This window comes from Rhododendron vialii, chromosome 11a (assembly GCF_030253575.1).
Source record: "Rhododendron vialii isolate Sample 1 chromosome 11a, ASM3025357v1".
NCBI classification, from domain to species: Eukaryota; Viridiplantae; Streptophyta; class Magnoliopsida; order Ericales; family Ericaceae; genus Rhododendron; species Rhododendron vialii.
Window position 1 is genome coordinate 38,353,051 of NC_080567.1, and position 15,524 is coordinate 38,368,574.

At 41.9% G+C, this 15,524-nt stretch overlaps 3 protein-coding genes and 1 non-coding gene across 4 annotated transcripts; 2 read left to right on the forward strand and 2 right to left on the reverse strand.

The window, feature by feature from the left end:
* Positions 1-1,955: 1,955 nt before the first annotated feature.
* Positions 1,956-2,581, forward strand: LOC131308254 (dirigent protein 23-like). Its single transcript, XM_058335123.1, has one exon. It carries the CDS (start codon positions 1,995-1,997, stop codon positions 2,568-2,570), a length of 576 nt encoding a protein of 191 aa, XP_058191106.1. The 5' UTR covers positions 1,956-1,994; the 3' UTR covers positions 2,571-2,581.
* Positions 2,582-4,203: 1,622 nt separating this feature from the next.
* On the forward strand, positions 4,204-4,907 carry LOC131308063 (dirigent protein 23-like). Its single transcript, XM_058334875.1, has one exon. It carries the CDS (start codon positions 4,256-4,258, stop codon positions 4,829-4,831), a length of 576 nt encoding a protein of 191 aa, XP_058190858.1. The 5' UTR covers positions 4,204-4,255; the 3' UTR covers positions 4,832-4,907.
* A 767-nt stretch (positions 4,908-5,674) lies between these two features.
* LOC131307789 (F-box protein At5g03100-like) lies at positions 5,675-9,017 on the reverse strand. Its single transcript, XM_058334476.1, has 3 exons — positions 8,070-9,017; positions 7,799-7,942; positions 5,675-6,199 (listed from the first exon to the last, which is right to left on the reverse strand). Exons 1-3 carry the CDS (start codon positions 9,012-9,014, stop codon positions 5,909-5,911), a joined length of 1,380 nt encoding a protein of 459 aa, XP_058190459.1. The 5' UTR covers positions 9,015-9,017; the 3' UTR covers positions 5,675-5,908.
* Positions 9,018-11,850: 2,833 nt separating this feature from the next.
* On the reverse strand, positions 11,851-11,957 carry LOC131309015 (small nucleolar RNA R71). The gene has a single exon (XR_009194689.1). It is a non-coding gene; the product is annotated as a small nucleolar RNA R71 (small nucleolar RNA).
* Between the last annotated feature and the right edge of the window lie 3,567 nt (positions 11,958-15,524).

Below are 15,524 nucleotides of genomic sequence, written 5' to 3' on the forward strand. Positions count from 1 at the left end.
ATTATGGACTCCACCTATCTTGTTTTCACATAATTTGTCAGGAACCTTATGGTTGATTCAAGAAACATTTAAAAAAATTACATCTGCAAGATTTTTTATATATTTTATAAAAGCTAAGGTCATGTTCTATTGTAGTACTGAATCACGAGGATTGGATCCTTATCTCTAAGGGATGTCTATACCAAATGTAGATTTTAATGATATATGCACAGCTTCGAAAAGCACTTTGCGCGCGAGTGTGAGAGAGAGAATATTAGCTAGGAGTCAACTTGAAATTGAAGAGAGAGAGAGAGAGAGAGAGAGAGAGAGAGAGAGAGAGTAGATTTAATTTGAAATTCGAGGGATGACATGGAAACAATTACTGTAGACAGGTCTGACACATTAGTACCCATTCCGTTAAAGAAAAGTTGTGCTCCTTGGCATTTCACTAGGTGGAATGGGCTCCAATGGCATTTTGCTTACCAATGTACGAATGACAATTCACATGGTATGATCTTAGCATGGTCACCGAATATTGTCTATATAGCATTGCTCACAAGATAGTGTTTGTTCATAATCTCACCGCACAATTAGTTGTAACGAAAAGGTTTTTGGACAAAATACATTGGACTACCCCAGAATAGTCTGGCCGAAGGGTGCTAGAGCTCTTGGATTTTCATCTTAATTTTGGGGGGAAAATGACGGCCAAGGACGTGTTTGTTAATTAATACCTGCCAAAGACATTTTCAGCATTAACGAATGTTCTTAGCATGTCCTTGGTGGGTATTAATTATCAAAACACGTCCTGAGCCGTCATTTTCCAAATTTTGGGCTACTGTAGATCCGTAAAAGTGTATGCGAACCTGACATGGTTAACAAGGTTCTTAACATTACCAGTGAAGCCCAAAAAAAAGAAGTGCTCAATTAGCAGTATTAATTGAAGTTGCACCCTACTAAGGTTCGAAAGTTCACGGGTACTATCAACTCTTTTGGGACCAAGTTATACGGAGCATTTGCTTCGGCTTTAATTGGGTTCCCCGCAAGTGGACGGTGGGATTGAGCTCCCAAGGTTAGTTGAGGTGTGCGTGAGCTGGCTCCGACACCTAAGTTATCAAAAAATTAAACTAAACCATGTACCTTCCAAATTATGAGTTACTATTGTAAAATGGTTTCATGCTAATTACATTTAGGCTCCGTTTGTTTCGATATAAAATATTTTATATTGTAGAATATTTTTTCAAAAAACAAACTTTAAACTTTTATTTTCCGATGTTTGGTTGACATATGAAAAATATGTTTCAAAACAATTTGTTTTCCCTCAAAGTGAGTACTTGATGTTCATAGGAAGCCTTGTGGAGAGATGAAGGAATTGGTGTGTGTGTGTGTGAGAGAGAGAGAGAGAGAGAGAGAGAGAGAGAGAGAGAGAGAGAGAGAGAGAGAGGGAGAGAGAGAGAGAGAGAGAGAGAGAGAGAGAGAGAGAGAGAGATTGATTAATCACGTGGAATGAAGGAGTGAGAAGTACTTGGGGTCGTGGAATAACTGGAATGGGAGAACCAGTGCCTAGACGCTCATTGTAAAATAACTTACCGAGTTTTCTCTGGTAAATCATTTTACCGCCTAAGGGGTAAAAGATTTTTCCCAAAAAATTATTTTCCGACAATTTTAACAACCAAACAATGAAAAATATGTAAAATATTTTACGTCCAAACAAACTGAGCCTTAGTAAAACACTAACTGCTTTTACCTTTATTGCATTTTGAAAGTATATACAATATTGTAATCTTTAACTTGATTCTACTATCCAATCGAAACGGTTTCGTACTTTCCTTGTTGATGAAATCCACATCTAATTCTCGTAATATACGTATCTCGCCATATTTGTTAAGTAGTTCAATGCAGAGGAACTCATTGCTCAATTGTTGCACCCTTTAAACCAACTATATATACCCTCCATACACAACCCTTTTTGTCACAATTACAGAGAGAGAGAGAGAGAGAGAGAGAGAGAGAGAGAGATGGAAAAGCAGTTGTGTGCAATTCTATTGTCCTGCTCAATGATCATAGCCATGCCTATGGTTCATGGCGTCGACGAAAGCCCACAAGCAGTGGAAAAGTGGTTCCAAAGCCTCAGTATGATGAAGGAAAAGGTGACAAAGCTTCACTTCTACTTCCGCGACCAAGTCAGTGGAAAAAACCCGACTGCTGTGAGGGTGGCCCAAGCCAACAGTACTTTCCAGTCACCCACCTTGTTCGGGTTGATTACGGTTATTGACGATGCATTGACAGTTGGGCCAGAGCCCAACTCTCCGATAGTAGGCCGAGCCCAGGGGACTTATACGTCGGCTGGGCTGGAGGAACTGGGTCTACTCATGAGCTTGAATTTTGTTTTCACGAGCGGAGAGTACAAAGGTAGCACCCTTAGCATTCTGGGACGAAACCCAGTCTTCAATTTGTACCGTGAATTGCCCATTGTCGGAGGGTCCGGTGTTTTCCGGCTAGCACGTGGAATCGCCACCGCGAAGACGTATACGTTCAATACTACTTCGGGTGATGCTATAGTCGAGTATAATGTAATTGTCCTTCATTATTGAGTGACTTTTGGTCAGACACAAATAATTGCTAATAAGTCATGCGGATTGCGGACTAGTATTTATGTTTTGTTACTTTTGTAGGTAACTTGGTCAAGAAGAATTAAACTTAATTAATTTTGTTTCAATTGATGTTATTTTATTTTATCACATTAGAAATGCTGGCTAGATTTAAAAGTTCTACTAGTATACGTATGTAACCCTGGCTATGAGATTTCGTCAATTGGTGTCGGAGTATGGGCTCGGCTCCTAATTGATCATCATGTTCGAGGAGGTGGTCGTGGTGATTGTCAAGTCGTTGTTGAAGATGTTCACTAGCGCGATTAGGGGTGTGCAAAAAATCCGTGGCCCCACGGACCCGACCTGAAGGGTTTCGAGCGGGGCCGAACATGTGGTTCGGTCGGGTACAGGTTCATTTTTTGAAAAAAAAAAATCAGTTTTTGGTTCGGGGCTCGGGGTGTTGTTTTTCTTACCCAACCCGACCCGACCAAACCCGACCAATTCATATAGATTACTTCGGTTTTGGTCGGACCTGACCCGACCAAAAAAATCGGGCACGCGGACGATTATTCCCACTCTTTTGGTTCGGGTTCGGAGCCAAAAATTTCGATACCCGACCCGTCTTACCCGTGCACACCCCTAAGCGCGATGATGCTGCATGAGAAGCACGACTAGAGGCCCGTTTAGTACAGCATCTCGAGGAACAGTTAGAATTGCTTAGAAAGAAACTAATTGCCATGACGGTTGCTAACAATGTGCCCCGCCGTCAAGCCCCCAATCCACGTTACGTAGGGGAGGAGGGAGATGATTATGTAAAGGATGAAAATGAATACCCATTTGAATATGCCACGGAGGGCAGGGCGAAGCCAAGAACTTTTGTTACAGTATATCATATTCAACTTATTTTTCTTTTATTTGCTAATTGAATAAAATGATTAAATTAAGGGGTTAATTATAGAGTAAATATGTGATAATTTTATGTGATTTTACTTTAAAATTGAGAAGGAATTTTTAAATATTGAAATGATGCATCTTAGTGTCAGCTATTTGATGTTTGAAGCAAGGTAGAGCAATTTAAAAGCTTTTTGTGGGGTCAAAATAGAAAAATTTAGTTTCAAATGTAAAATGTCTTGGTGAGAAATCAAAGTAATCCCACTCATATAACCATGGCTCCATGCTTAACAGAGGGGAGGACCCGAAGGTAACCTATCATTATTGGAATGATGGTCTTGACAACCACCGTCCGCTAATTGATTTTGTGGCACGAATGGTTAACTTTTGAAACATACAAATCTTCATATTGTACATGTTCTTACCCAAACGTGAGTCAGTCCGTCAACGTTTTGATTTCTATTGCCCATTAAATGAATCAATCTTCCAATCATACATAAATAAAAGTGAAAAAAGATAATAAAGAAAATAATATAACAGAATTACGAAATTTTTAAAAAAAATAGTTAGATAAATAAAAGTTAAAAAAAAATACAAACTGAAAAAGGGGGAGGTAAAACAGTCAAAGGGGTGATGGGGCCGGGGAATATTTGTCACGGGCACGAGAAGAGAATTACTTTTTATAGTCATCAGACACCTATCACATCAAATCCTATTAATTTATGGGTTAGAGCAACTATAAGAATATACACAAACATGAAACCTGCCCAAACTGAGAGAGAGAGAGAGAGAGAGAGATGGGGAGGCCATCCATAAGTGCAATGCTACTTTGTTCAATGTTGATAGCCACGCCAATGGTTCACTGCATAGCTCAAGGACCAAAAGCTGTGGAAGATTGGTTCCAAAACCTCAGCCACAAAAAGGAGAAGGTAACAAAGCTTCACTTCTACTTTCACGACAATGTCAGTGGCAAGAACCCAACAGCCGTCCAAGTAGCCAAAGCCAACACGACCTTCACCTCACCCACGTTTTTCGGCCTGGTCAACGTAATCGACGACCCATTGACGGTTGGGCCAGAACCCGATTCAACAATTGTGGGCCGAGCCCAGGGGTTTTACGGTTTGGATAGACTGGAGCAGTTGGGCCTGATCATGACTTTGAACTTTGTCTTCACTACCGGAAAATACAAGGGTAGCACTCTCAGCGTCTTGGGCCAGAATCAGGTACTTGAGACATACCGCAAGCTCCCCATCGTCGGCGGATCCGGTGTTTTCCGACTAGCGCGTGGGATTGCCACAGCGAAGACGAATTTGTTCAACCTAACCACGGGTGATGCTGTGGCTGAGTACCATGTTATTGTCATTCATTATTGAGTACCTCATCATTGCCCCCAGTACTTTACCCTCTCTCTTTCCTGTCGTCTTTATGCTATGATATGGTAGTATATCACTAGCGGGCATCTTTTATGACGTATTTTCTAATAGATTATCTTATTTGCGTATGTTGTGCGTCTTTAAAACAAAAAGGTTTTATTTTTTAGAGTATTTGGACCGGTTTTTAGAGTATTTGGACCGGTTTATGCTTATCTCGACTACTCTCTGAATATCAATCCGAATGTTCTAGAATCAAAAAGAAAACTTTATAAAAGAAAGTGGATCCAACTGCTCTCTGTTTTGCTGACACCCGGCTGCACCCGTCGAACCACTCCATTCAGTTTTTCTCCCATTTTAATACTTCTTAACCTCGTTACCCACAACCCCACAATTTGAATCAAGCTTACTCTTTTGGTTCGAAGATTGAACTACAACAAACAAAGGCCAGGGTATGAAAATTACAAACTTTATCATAGTACTTGACAAAATCCTCCGGAGGAACGAACACTAAACGAATTTCTCACACACATGGATTATGCTTAATACTCACTCGCAGTCGCAGAACGCTGATGTGTAAACGTCCTTAAACGTGAATGCTCTCAATTACTCAACATGGGCAGAGATGGGTTTCAAAATTCATATCCATTGTACTGTATTTGATTAGAGCTCCTGGACCCCTCTCACTTGCAGCCAGCAAGATGCTCATGCCTGCTTTAACTTTTCTCAAAACTTAACATGAGAAGGAATACTAATTAACATATTTGTCTCAAGAAAATCAATTACTATAGCATCTCTCATGGTATGGTAAAAATGGTAGCCAGACCTATCTGGTTAAGTGACATCCAGTAAAAACTTTTCGCATCATATACGGAGGGTGAACACAATTTTTGGCATGATTAATGTTCTTGCCAAGATCTACAAAATAAACGGAACTGATCATCAAAGTGTGCTCGAAAAATGGCCGGAAATTTGAAAATGGACCGGAGGGGGACATCACCACCCCTCCTGTCCCCGTGATACATGAAAGTTTCTCAGTTGTTGGGTGGATCTCGAATATGCCACTGAGTGGGTAGGAGATCATGGGGATATAACTACCTCGATTTTAGGAGGTACTTGTACTTTCAGAACCGAAGCATGGTTTCTCAATTCCATCGAACTCTCATTTTCTTTGAACTCATGCCATGGCTCTAAGCCTGGATGGCGGCAATCAACAATAATTGTCTTAAGTGCCACAGCACGCTGGAAAAAGTAGGCTAAAAGCTCGAAATCGATACAGCCAACAAATTTCACCACCTCAAGGCATCTGTGAAGATGACGTTCGGTAGGCTCCATCTCAGTTTGCATCTGTATCCTTGTAGGTGACATCAACTGTACAAGAATATCAAGAAACGAAATACAAAATGTTACTATGTTAGTAGGCAACATGTATAATAATACTTGCTTTAAAAACAAGCGCTAGTTAAAGCTAGCCAAGTTCATTTACTACAAGTATGTTCAAACTTCAAAGAATTAAGCACAATATAGCATATAACCGGTTACCAGGCCACAAATCGCAATGAAGATGAAATACTTGAACACAAATCTACCAAACAGAAGAGCCAATGCAACAGTATCTATGTAACAGAAAGAAATGCTAAAACGATCATCAACAGACTTTGTTGAATTTGTACACCAGTGGGAGGGAAAGGCAACAATCCTAATGATCGGAATTCAAAATTTCATTTGCCACTATCAACAGAGATACTAAATTCTTATAGGAAGTCAGTCATCAACAACAATCAATGCAAATACGACATCCCAATATGAAACTATCACTATACTATTCAAACAAAGAATTACAAGGGAAAACATAAGAAGAATCTGCCAAACCCCCACAAGATCAGATGCAACCCCATTAGGATGCCATGAATCCATCTCCCATACATGTTAATTAAGTAGTTATCCTATGCAATCGGTTAACATAATGGCTCAGCCATGTAAGCTGAAACACATTGTGATGTAAAGATAGATATTGAAGAATTGGATCCAAAAGGGAAAGAGCCCGTTTCCCCGTAAGGAAAGGAGAAAATGAAGGGTCTAATAACATAGAGTTAAGCAACAATCCAAGCCATAAGACCATCTCGCATAGAAGTGATATATCTCCTGCCACAAGGCACAAGGACACGACACAAAACCGCAATTCACCAACTGCATAAGACCATATCACATAAAAGTGATACATCTCCTGCTACAAGGACAAGAAACAGAACCGCGATTCACCAACTGCAATATTCTCCCGTCACCGAATTCATTTTTTTGTGGAAACACCAAATTGTTTCCCTTTCCTTAGACCAAATCAGCAAATCTTCATGTAGTTTGTCAGCGACGGCTGAAACGATCTGTTTATGTGACACCAATACACCTGCAAATTTTAGTCAAACGAAGATGGATCGTTTCACTCATACGCCCTCAAGTAATGAATAACAAGCTGATCCGTTCCGTAACGCCAATTGCTCAAATCATGACACACACACACACACACAACGGCTTGATGGGAAAAGAGATTCACAGAGCCAGAGTAGGGTTTGGGAATGACGAAAAGAATCACATAAGGCATGCTCAAAGCTGTGCCAGCCTTACAGCGTAGGCTAACTAGTCATCCTCTGGGACCTATGCTGCGTCCAGTATTATACAGTGCTCAATAGTGCAAATGTCAAAGGCATATGCGGGGTACAATTTTAGAGATGGTTGAGAAATCGAGAGTTCTATTTATGCGTGGTTGCAAAACAGAAGCTTGTACCAGATAGAGTTTGGGGCAAGTGTTTAGCTTTTGCATCAAAACATCTCAATATACAGTAAATATGGCATCTAAAAAAACCATAAAAATAAAAACTCTACAAATGCATCAAGCAACACTACTACGTACACTTGTAGAAACCACAAAATAGGTTTCCAAGAAAGCGTAAGATATAAAGAGAAGGCGTTCACCTGTAACGTAAATGTACGCAAGAAGGGAGCTCTCTCAATTAGGGAAGTCCAACCAAGGAAACTGTCTTCTTCCTCAGCATACCCAGCAAATGTCAAGTTCTTCAGATTAGTCAATTCCGGAAAAGGTGGGGGTGCATAATTGTCCTGAAAGGTGAAGCTCATGATAAGCACATAGGCTCCATCTCGTTCGATATCCAGAAATTTTTTTTTTTCAAAACATTTATCAAAATCAAAAGCGCAGATCAACCGCAAGAGACGTGTAGATACTAACCAAGGAAGAGAAATCAAAGCTCAATGTCAGGCTCTCTAGTTGAGAGAAATAAACTGCGGGAAGAGCAGTCAAAAACCCTTCACGCTGTGAAACAGTCAGATCTACCAATGAAGGAGCATGCCTAACAAGAACTGGGGTTGGACAACTAGAAAATCCAAGACAGATCAAGGAGGCAAGGTTTGGGGCACAAATATCAACAGTTCGTAATCTAGGGCATCTGGATATCTCTAAGAACTTGAGGCCAAGCGAAGGACCGGCAACCTTAAGCTTTACCAGACTCTCTGAGTAGGATACACGCAACACAATGAGAAGTGGACAGTTCGATAAGAAGTGCTCAACAAGCTCCCCAGTTATATTGACACATGTTAAAGAGAGTTGCATAAGTGACTTAATGCATGATACACCGTAAGGGCTTTTGATGAGAGAACAAACTTCATCGGCGAGAGTATAACACGGCCAAGGAAGTCGTATGTTTCTGTCAATAGCACACATCGTGTCCATGTGGAGTCGTTCTCCTAGACGAGTATAACCACATAAGTTAACTTCAAGCCTTTGAACGGACTTGCGGATGGCAAAACTGAACCACTCATCGATGTCGTGATAAGAGTCCTTGCGAGACAAATATAAGAGGACTTTGAAATCGGTTATATGGGGACCCTGATGTAATTGTATAACTCGATTCACACAATGTAGGTACTTGTCTGTAACAGTTCTGCCACGGGATTCATCTCCGGCAACCTTGTCAATGGCCCTCAGGATCTTTGGAAAATAAAAGTGGAGGACTTTAGCATGATGAGTCCATAAATATTGCCATCTCTTGGAGAGGACACATGTGCTTGCTGCTTCCACAATGTTAAGTAGAGACAGAATGGTACCCAGAATTTCATCAGGTAGTTGACTTATCCGATCTTCGAAATTCGTCATCCTACTCTGTAAATAAATCATCTCAAGAGCCGGAAACAGTAAATAAATAAATCATCCTAGAGAAAAACTTATACTTACACAATGATCACGGCCCTGGGCAGAAGCCAAGAAAGCCCGAGAAAATTTTCAATGTAACAGTTGTCGCCATGGTGTGGAAACTACACATCATATGAGGGGCCGTTACAAATGACAGTTACATTGAAGATTTTTTTTTCCCCACGGCTTTAAGCTCCCAAAAAACTGCTGAAAAGAAGGATCAGAAAGAGGAAACAGAGGGCGGTACCTGTTCTTATCGTAGCCGGAGCTTCTCTGCTTTGTTCAATTTTTACTACTGTGCTTATTTAAGATTGTGGAGTGAAAGTTGTGATTCTGATCGAATTGTTGTTTAGTAGGGCTGGCTGACACTTATTTAAAGGCTCATTCAAGTTAGTGATTAACTTATGTAACACAAATTTTTTTTTGATTTTGTCCTTATTCAAAGGAAATTTGCGTTTGTTAGTTCTATGCCAAATTTTTTAGGAATCCGATTTTTTGGAAAATATAGGTGGGTAAGGAAGAGAGGAATCGGAAAAGTAAAAAATTATTAATAACTTTTACACAAATATTTTGGGAATTATTCAAAGAAAAGCTCAAAAAGTCAGTTTTTGGAATTTTTCTTGAATATTTTCCAAAATATTTATTTAAAAGTCATAATTTTTTACTTTTCTGATTCCTCTCATCGTTACTCACTGATAGGCGCGTGGAATTCATGAATTTAAGCGCCTAAGTAGGGAAATTAGCGCGTTAGACGTGCATTTAATTCTCATTTTTCCATTTAATGCGTGCACGAGGTTGGATTTTGTGTTTGTGCCTAATTTGCAGGAAATTGAGATGTTTTGGCGCTAATGAGAAGTACCCGGTAGGCCGTGATAGAGCTTGTGAGTGTGAAAGGCTGTGGAGACTAAGTGTTGGAGTGAAATTGACGAGGAAATCACCGTAGTCATTCGCGAGCGCTACAAGAAAGTGGTATAGCGCTCAGAAGTGGATAGCAAAGTCCACAAAGTGATCAGAGAGTTGGCTAGCGCTACACCCTTTTTGGTGTAGCGCTACCTAAAGGTTAAGAGAGAACATTGGCCAAAGCTAGGTCAACAGAGTCAACGCCTCAAACAAGTTCGCAAGCGCTATACCATTTTTTGTATAGCGCTACCGAGGGGCTTAAAAAGGGCCTCGAACGTTGACGTTTTGGGTTAAGCCGGTTCCAATTCCGATTAATTTTAGGATTTTTATTGTTTTTAACGGGGATTAATATAAATACCTCGTTTTAAGTTAGTTTTAGGGTAGATTTTTCATTCCAGACTTTTACGTAGCAGCTTTTTCACTAACGTTGTTTTGTTTTCTCTCAGTTCTTAAGTTTTCTGCACTATTTCTTTCAATCGCTTGGATTCTGGTAACGTTTGTCGAATTTCTTCGTTAATTAAAGTTGTTCGTTATTATCTATTCTACGTGGATCTTTCTTTTATTTTTTTTCCGTCTCTTCTGCAATAGATGATCATGTTTCGATCTAGGGTTTTATTTTCTGTTATTTCAAGCATGCGTGAGTAGTTCCCCAGGGTGCAGCCACGGGACGAAGGCGTCCTGTGACTAGTTTAATCAATGTTTTACCTCGGGTACGAATTAATTCGTTTTTCCAACAGTTTTGGGATATGAAAGAAAATCCCTTTCTAATAAACAAAACCCAGGCATCATCAGATTTTAAATGCGCATGAGAGCTGGTGACAAGTGGCGGGCATTTATTAGGAACCCCTTTTTTCTTATTCTGAGATCAGTGAATTGAATAATTGTGTCCCGAGTAAATATTGGTTAGGCTAGTTGCAGACGCGGGTTCCCACGGCTGTACTCTCCTTTAAATTTATAGTTAATTAAATCAATTCAGTGATTTAGGTAGTAAATCAATCAATCAAACAAAGGGTGGCTACCTAAGAGCCAGATTAAACTAAAGTTCATCACAATTGAGTCAACACCGTCCGTCCGTCTCTGTGGTTCGACTCCGGTACTTCCGGAATTATTGTGCTACATTGGTCGAGAGTCCTACGCTTGGGACGCGTTTTTAGTCTTTATTTATTAACACCCGGTCGGTCAAGCATTTTTGGCGCCGTTGCCGGGGACGGCGACGTGTGTTCTAGAGTGTGAGTTTTCGTAATTTTTTTCTTTTAGTGGAGTCACCATAGGTAGAGAGAGGAAGGTGTCCTTTAAACAGGACCCTCTTTATTATCGCGACCCGACTCATCGTTTAGCTCGGAAAGAACTGGAGTCGAGTCAGCCTGTGCTTTCTAGTTTTTCCTCTTCTAGTTTAGAGTCAGACTCAGCTGATTACCAGTCAGAGTCTATCCCCATTAGTGGTCTTTACATAGATTTACCTTTTGAGTCAGTTAGTGTCAGTAATCCACTTTTCCAGTCAATTTTAGAGTCAGAATCAGAATCCGTCGAGATGGGAGATAGGCAGGTAGTTATTCAGCCGTCCTTGAGACAGCACATGCACCCTGAGAGGACCACTCCTCTCGGACCCATTGTGTTCCCTCAGGAGACACAAGAGGCCCGCAATGCCTTTACAGTCAAACCTGGTGTCCTTAATAGTCTCCCCAGTTTCCACGGGAGAGAGTGCGATGATCCGTACGAGCATGTGCGGACATTCGAGGGATTGGTGCGCAACCTTGCATCTAATACCCAATATGAGAATGCGTGCCTCAAGCTGTTTGAGGCGACGTTGAAAGATGGCGCGCTTCTGTGGTTCCGAATGCAAAAGTCTCAGTCTTTCACCACTTGGGCACAAGTGCGTGATGCCTTTTATAGGAAATACTTTTCTGAGGCTAAGACTAAGAGTTTCAGGCGTCAAATTCAAGGCTTTAGGCAGGAGAGGGATGAGTCATTTCTCAAGGCATGGGAGCGCTTCAAGGAATTGCTCCTAAGGCTGCCACACCATGGCTTTGAGAGAATTCAGTTAATTGGGTTCTTTCATCTTGGTCTCAATGCTGAGTCAGTCCAGCACATAGAATATTCTTGCAAAGGGGACGATTTCTTGTCCAAAACAGCAGATGAGGCTTGGGATTTCTTAGATGACCTGGCTGATAGGCAGAGGGCTTTAGAGCCATCAGATTTTGAGCGATCCGGACCTTCTGGGTCCAACGTTATCCCGGTCACCATTCGTGACCAGCGACTCCAGGCTCAGGTTGAGAAAATGGCCCAGAGGTTAGAGGACCTAGAGGTTAGGCAGGTTCGACCAGTCAATGAGGTGTCAGTGGAGGAAGTTTGTGTGTGGTGCGAGTGTAAAGGGCACACCGCACCTGTTTGCCCTGGGTTTATTGCCGCCAAGGGGGCGAGCCAATTTACTCAGGAAGAAGTAAATGCAGTTAGGACTTGGGATCCGTATTCGAGCACATATAATGCGGGATGGAGGGATCACCCCAATTTTGGGTGGTCAGATTCCAGACCCGTAGGTGGAGGCCAAGCTCAACCCCTTGCGCTACCTCCGCCACAACAGTTTCAACAGGCCCAATCATCTAGGCCTCCTCAGGGTCAGGTCATCCCATTCCACTTCCAGCCACAGCCTGGTAGGGGGGCAGGTCCATCAACTCGTGGTCCTCCCCCAGGTTATTCGCAAATAACCGCGCGTGATCATAAGTTAGAGGATACTGTCAATTCCCTGATGCAGTCACAAATGACATTTCAGACGGAATCAAGACAGCAAATTGGGGCCCTTACAACCCAAATGTCGCAACTCACTGCGGTTGTCAGTCAACTGCAGCAGGAGAAGGGTAAGTTTCCAGCCCAGGGTAGTGCAGCGGGCGCCCATTATTTGGGAAATTCTTCAGGTCCTAATGTTCAAAACCAGAATCAGGAGGAGGCTAAGTCAGTCACCATTCTCAGGAGCGGGAAGGAGATCGATAAGTCCATCCCGCTAAAGCAAAAACCAGCTCCACCCCCGGAGCCGGTTGATGCACCAAGAGCAACTCCTGATATTGTTGATGTCCCTAGGAAGGAGGTAAAGGATGATGAGGAGTCACCTGAGGTGGTAGTGCCTGCAACTGCGGCCCCCATGACTCCAACGCCACCCGTTGCTCCATACCCAAATCGCTTGGTGGCGAAACCTAAGGTCAATGTGAACTTTCAAATGCTTGAATTATTCAAGAAAGTTCAATTTCCTATCTCTTTGATGGAAGCCATTGACGCAATTCCCCAGTTTGCTAAGGTCTTGAAGGATTTGTGCACGTCAAAGCGGAGAACCAAGAGTCAGGATAAAGTGCTTCTGACGGAGCAAGTGAGCTCCATTCTCCAGGCTGAGATCCCTACTAAGTGCAAGGACCCTGGTTGTCCCACCATCCCTATAGCTATCGCGGGTCAAAAATTCGATAAGGCTTTGTTGGATTTAGGAGCAAGTGTCAACTTGCTCCCTTATTCGGTATACTTAAAGCTTGGCCTAGGCGATTTGAGAGCCACACCGGTCACGTTACAATTGGCCGATCGGAGTGTGAGAGTTCCAAAGGGGGTGGTGGAAGATGTTTTAATTCAAGTGGGCGAGTTTCTTTTTCCTGTCGACTTTATTGTCCTAGATACTTGCCCAATACCGGAGGTCTTTGAGAAGACTCCTATCATCCTTGGCCGTCCTTTTCTAGCCACTTCCAGTGCTGTCATGAATTGTAAAACTGGACAAGTCCAATTGTCGTTTGGGGACTTGAAAATGGAGGTGAAAGTGTTTAATGCAGAGAGCCGAGTCAAGATTGATGAGGTGAGTTTGATCGACACGCTGGTGCAGGAGCATGTCGATAATATTTTATATAAGGATCTTCTAGAGATAGCCAAGGAGGCGTCATTCTTAAATTCTCCAGAATTAGGGAGTTTGATGGAGGTGTTGGTCGATCCTGGGTGAAGTAGGTGAACTGGTTGAGGCGTTGGTCAATCCTGTTTATTCGGATGACCCTATTGTGTAGCCGTTGTGGCTACGTTCCGACGGGTAGCTTTTGCGTACCACTCTCTTCATTGAGAAGTGGACCCGGCCCCTAGTAATAGGGGTACCCATCATTGACTTGGGTCTTATAGCTTTCGCACGCCGCTATTAAAATAAGGATCGTGTGCCCAGCTCCGGTTAGTAAGGGCAATTTTGTGTTGGTAACATTGGATTCTACTAATTAAGTTCTGTTGTTTTTGGGCAATCTATTTATATTTGTTTTTTATTTCTTAGTTCTTTATTTCTTGTCTTTTGTTTAGTTATTTTTCTTTTCTCATATCAAAAAGAAAAGAATTTGAAAAGCGAAAAAAAATTGCATCATGGTCTTGTATAGCCACCCGTTTCTTGCCCACCGGCGAGGGATGGGGAGAAAAGTATGACACGTTGATCGCGTGAAGATTTGGTGGAGTATTTCTCTTTTTATTTTTGTTTTGGGAGCTCGGATACCACGAACCGGGCGGAACTAATGTTTTTTTTGCAGAGTACGGTGATTGGCCCGGAGGCTGGGTGACAGGAAATTCCTCGAACATCGGCCGAGGTCATGGTGGTTGGCTGCCACCCGTAGGTCTATTTCTTCTCCCTTGTGCTTTCTTTCGATGTGTCTCCATGCTCTGGGGACATAGCATGTTTCTAGTTGGGGGGAGGGTGTACCTTGTACATGTTTTGTTGCGTTGCTAGGGTAATTTTAGGGTAAATTTTTATTTTATTATTATTATTTTTTTTTTCTTTTTTTTCCAGGGGATACATTTGTTATGCTTGATTGTATTGTTAGGCGAGCATGTTAGAATTAGCCGAATTATTGTGCCTGTTTTAATTCAAGTTCATGCATATATTTGGCGCCTTTGTGAACATGTTAGTGCTGTCGTTACGTTGAGTAAGTGTCCCCACGTAGTTAATAGTGCATCCTGATAAACATTCCCATATTCTTTGTTTTCTTTTTCTCGCATTTGCGGAAAATAGTAGGCTTTTGTTTCACAATTGAGTAGCTAGATGTTTTGCATGCATTTGTGAGAGTTGGTAACGTGCATAGGGGATGAGACAAGGCATTTTTGCATGATTAGACCACATATGTGTCCCTTTGTCCAATCTTAAACCAGTCCGAGTCAGTTCTTGAGTCTAACCTAGGAAACCGGTGTGTGGGTTGGACTATAGTTTGGGGGGTCTAGCATTGTGCATCATGGGTGTCTTATTGCATTGGATTTGGAGCATCGTTGTCGTCGGAAGTGAAAGTGAAGAAATCTTGATGGGTGTCATGTTTTGTAACCAAACCCAACCTTCAGGCCATAAAGCTAAGTCGAAAAAAAAAAAAAGAAAAGAAAAGAAAAGAAAAGAAAATGTGGAGTTGAGGCAAGTTGGGAGAAATCAGCACCTACTGGCACATCAGAATAAGTGATTGTTTGATCATGTTATAGGGCAGTCCTCGACTCTGTATCAACCGCCTCAGTTTCCAGATTTAGAGGTCAGCGACAACTTTGCCGAGAGCAGTTTGGATTGATTTTGGATTTCCATGATGCATGAAGCTAGGGTGGTGGTGTCATTTTATGTGTTTA

What these genes read in the sequence shown, in the direction of transcription:
- LOC131308063 (XM_058334875.1), top strand. Translation starts at nt 4,256, where the DNA reads ATGGGGAGGCCATCCATAAGTGCAATGCTACTTTGTTCAATGTTGATA.
- LOC131308254 (XM_058335123.1), top strand. Translation starts at nt 1,995, where the DNA reads ATGGAAAAGCAGTTGTGTGCAATTCTATTGTCCTGCTCAATGATCATA.
- LOC131307789 (XM_058334476.1), bottom strand. Translation starts at nt 9,014, where the DNA reads ATGATTTATTTACAGAGTAGGATGACGAATTTCGAAGATCGGATAAGT. An exon ending in GCTTTGATTTCTCTTCCTTG is followed by an intron (nt 7,943 to 8,069) that starts GTTAGTATCTAC and finishes TTCACCTTTCAG; the next exon opens with GACAATTATGCACCCCCACC. An exon ending in TGCGTACATTTACGTTACAG is followed by an intron (nt 6,200 to 7,798) that starts GTGAACGCCTTC and finishes ATTCTTGTACAG; the next exon opens with TTGATGTCACCTACAAGGAT.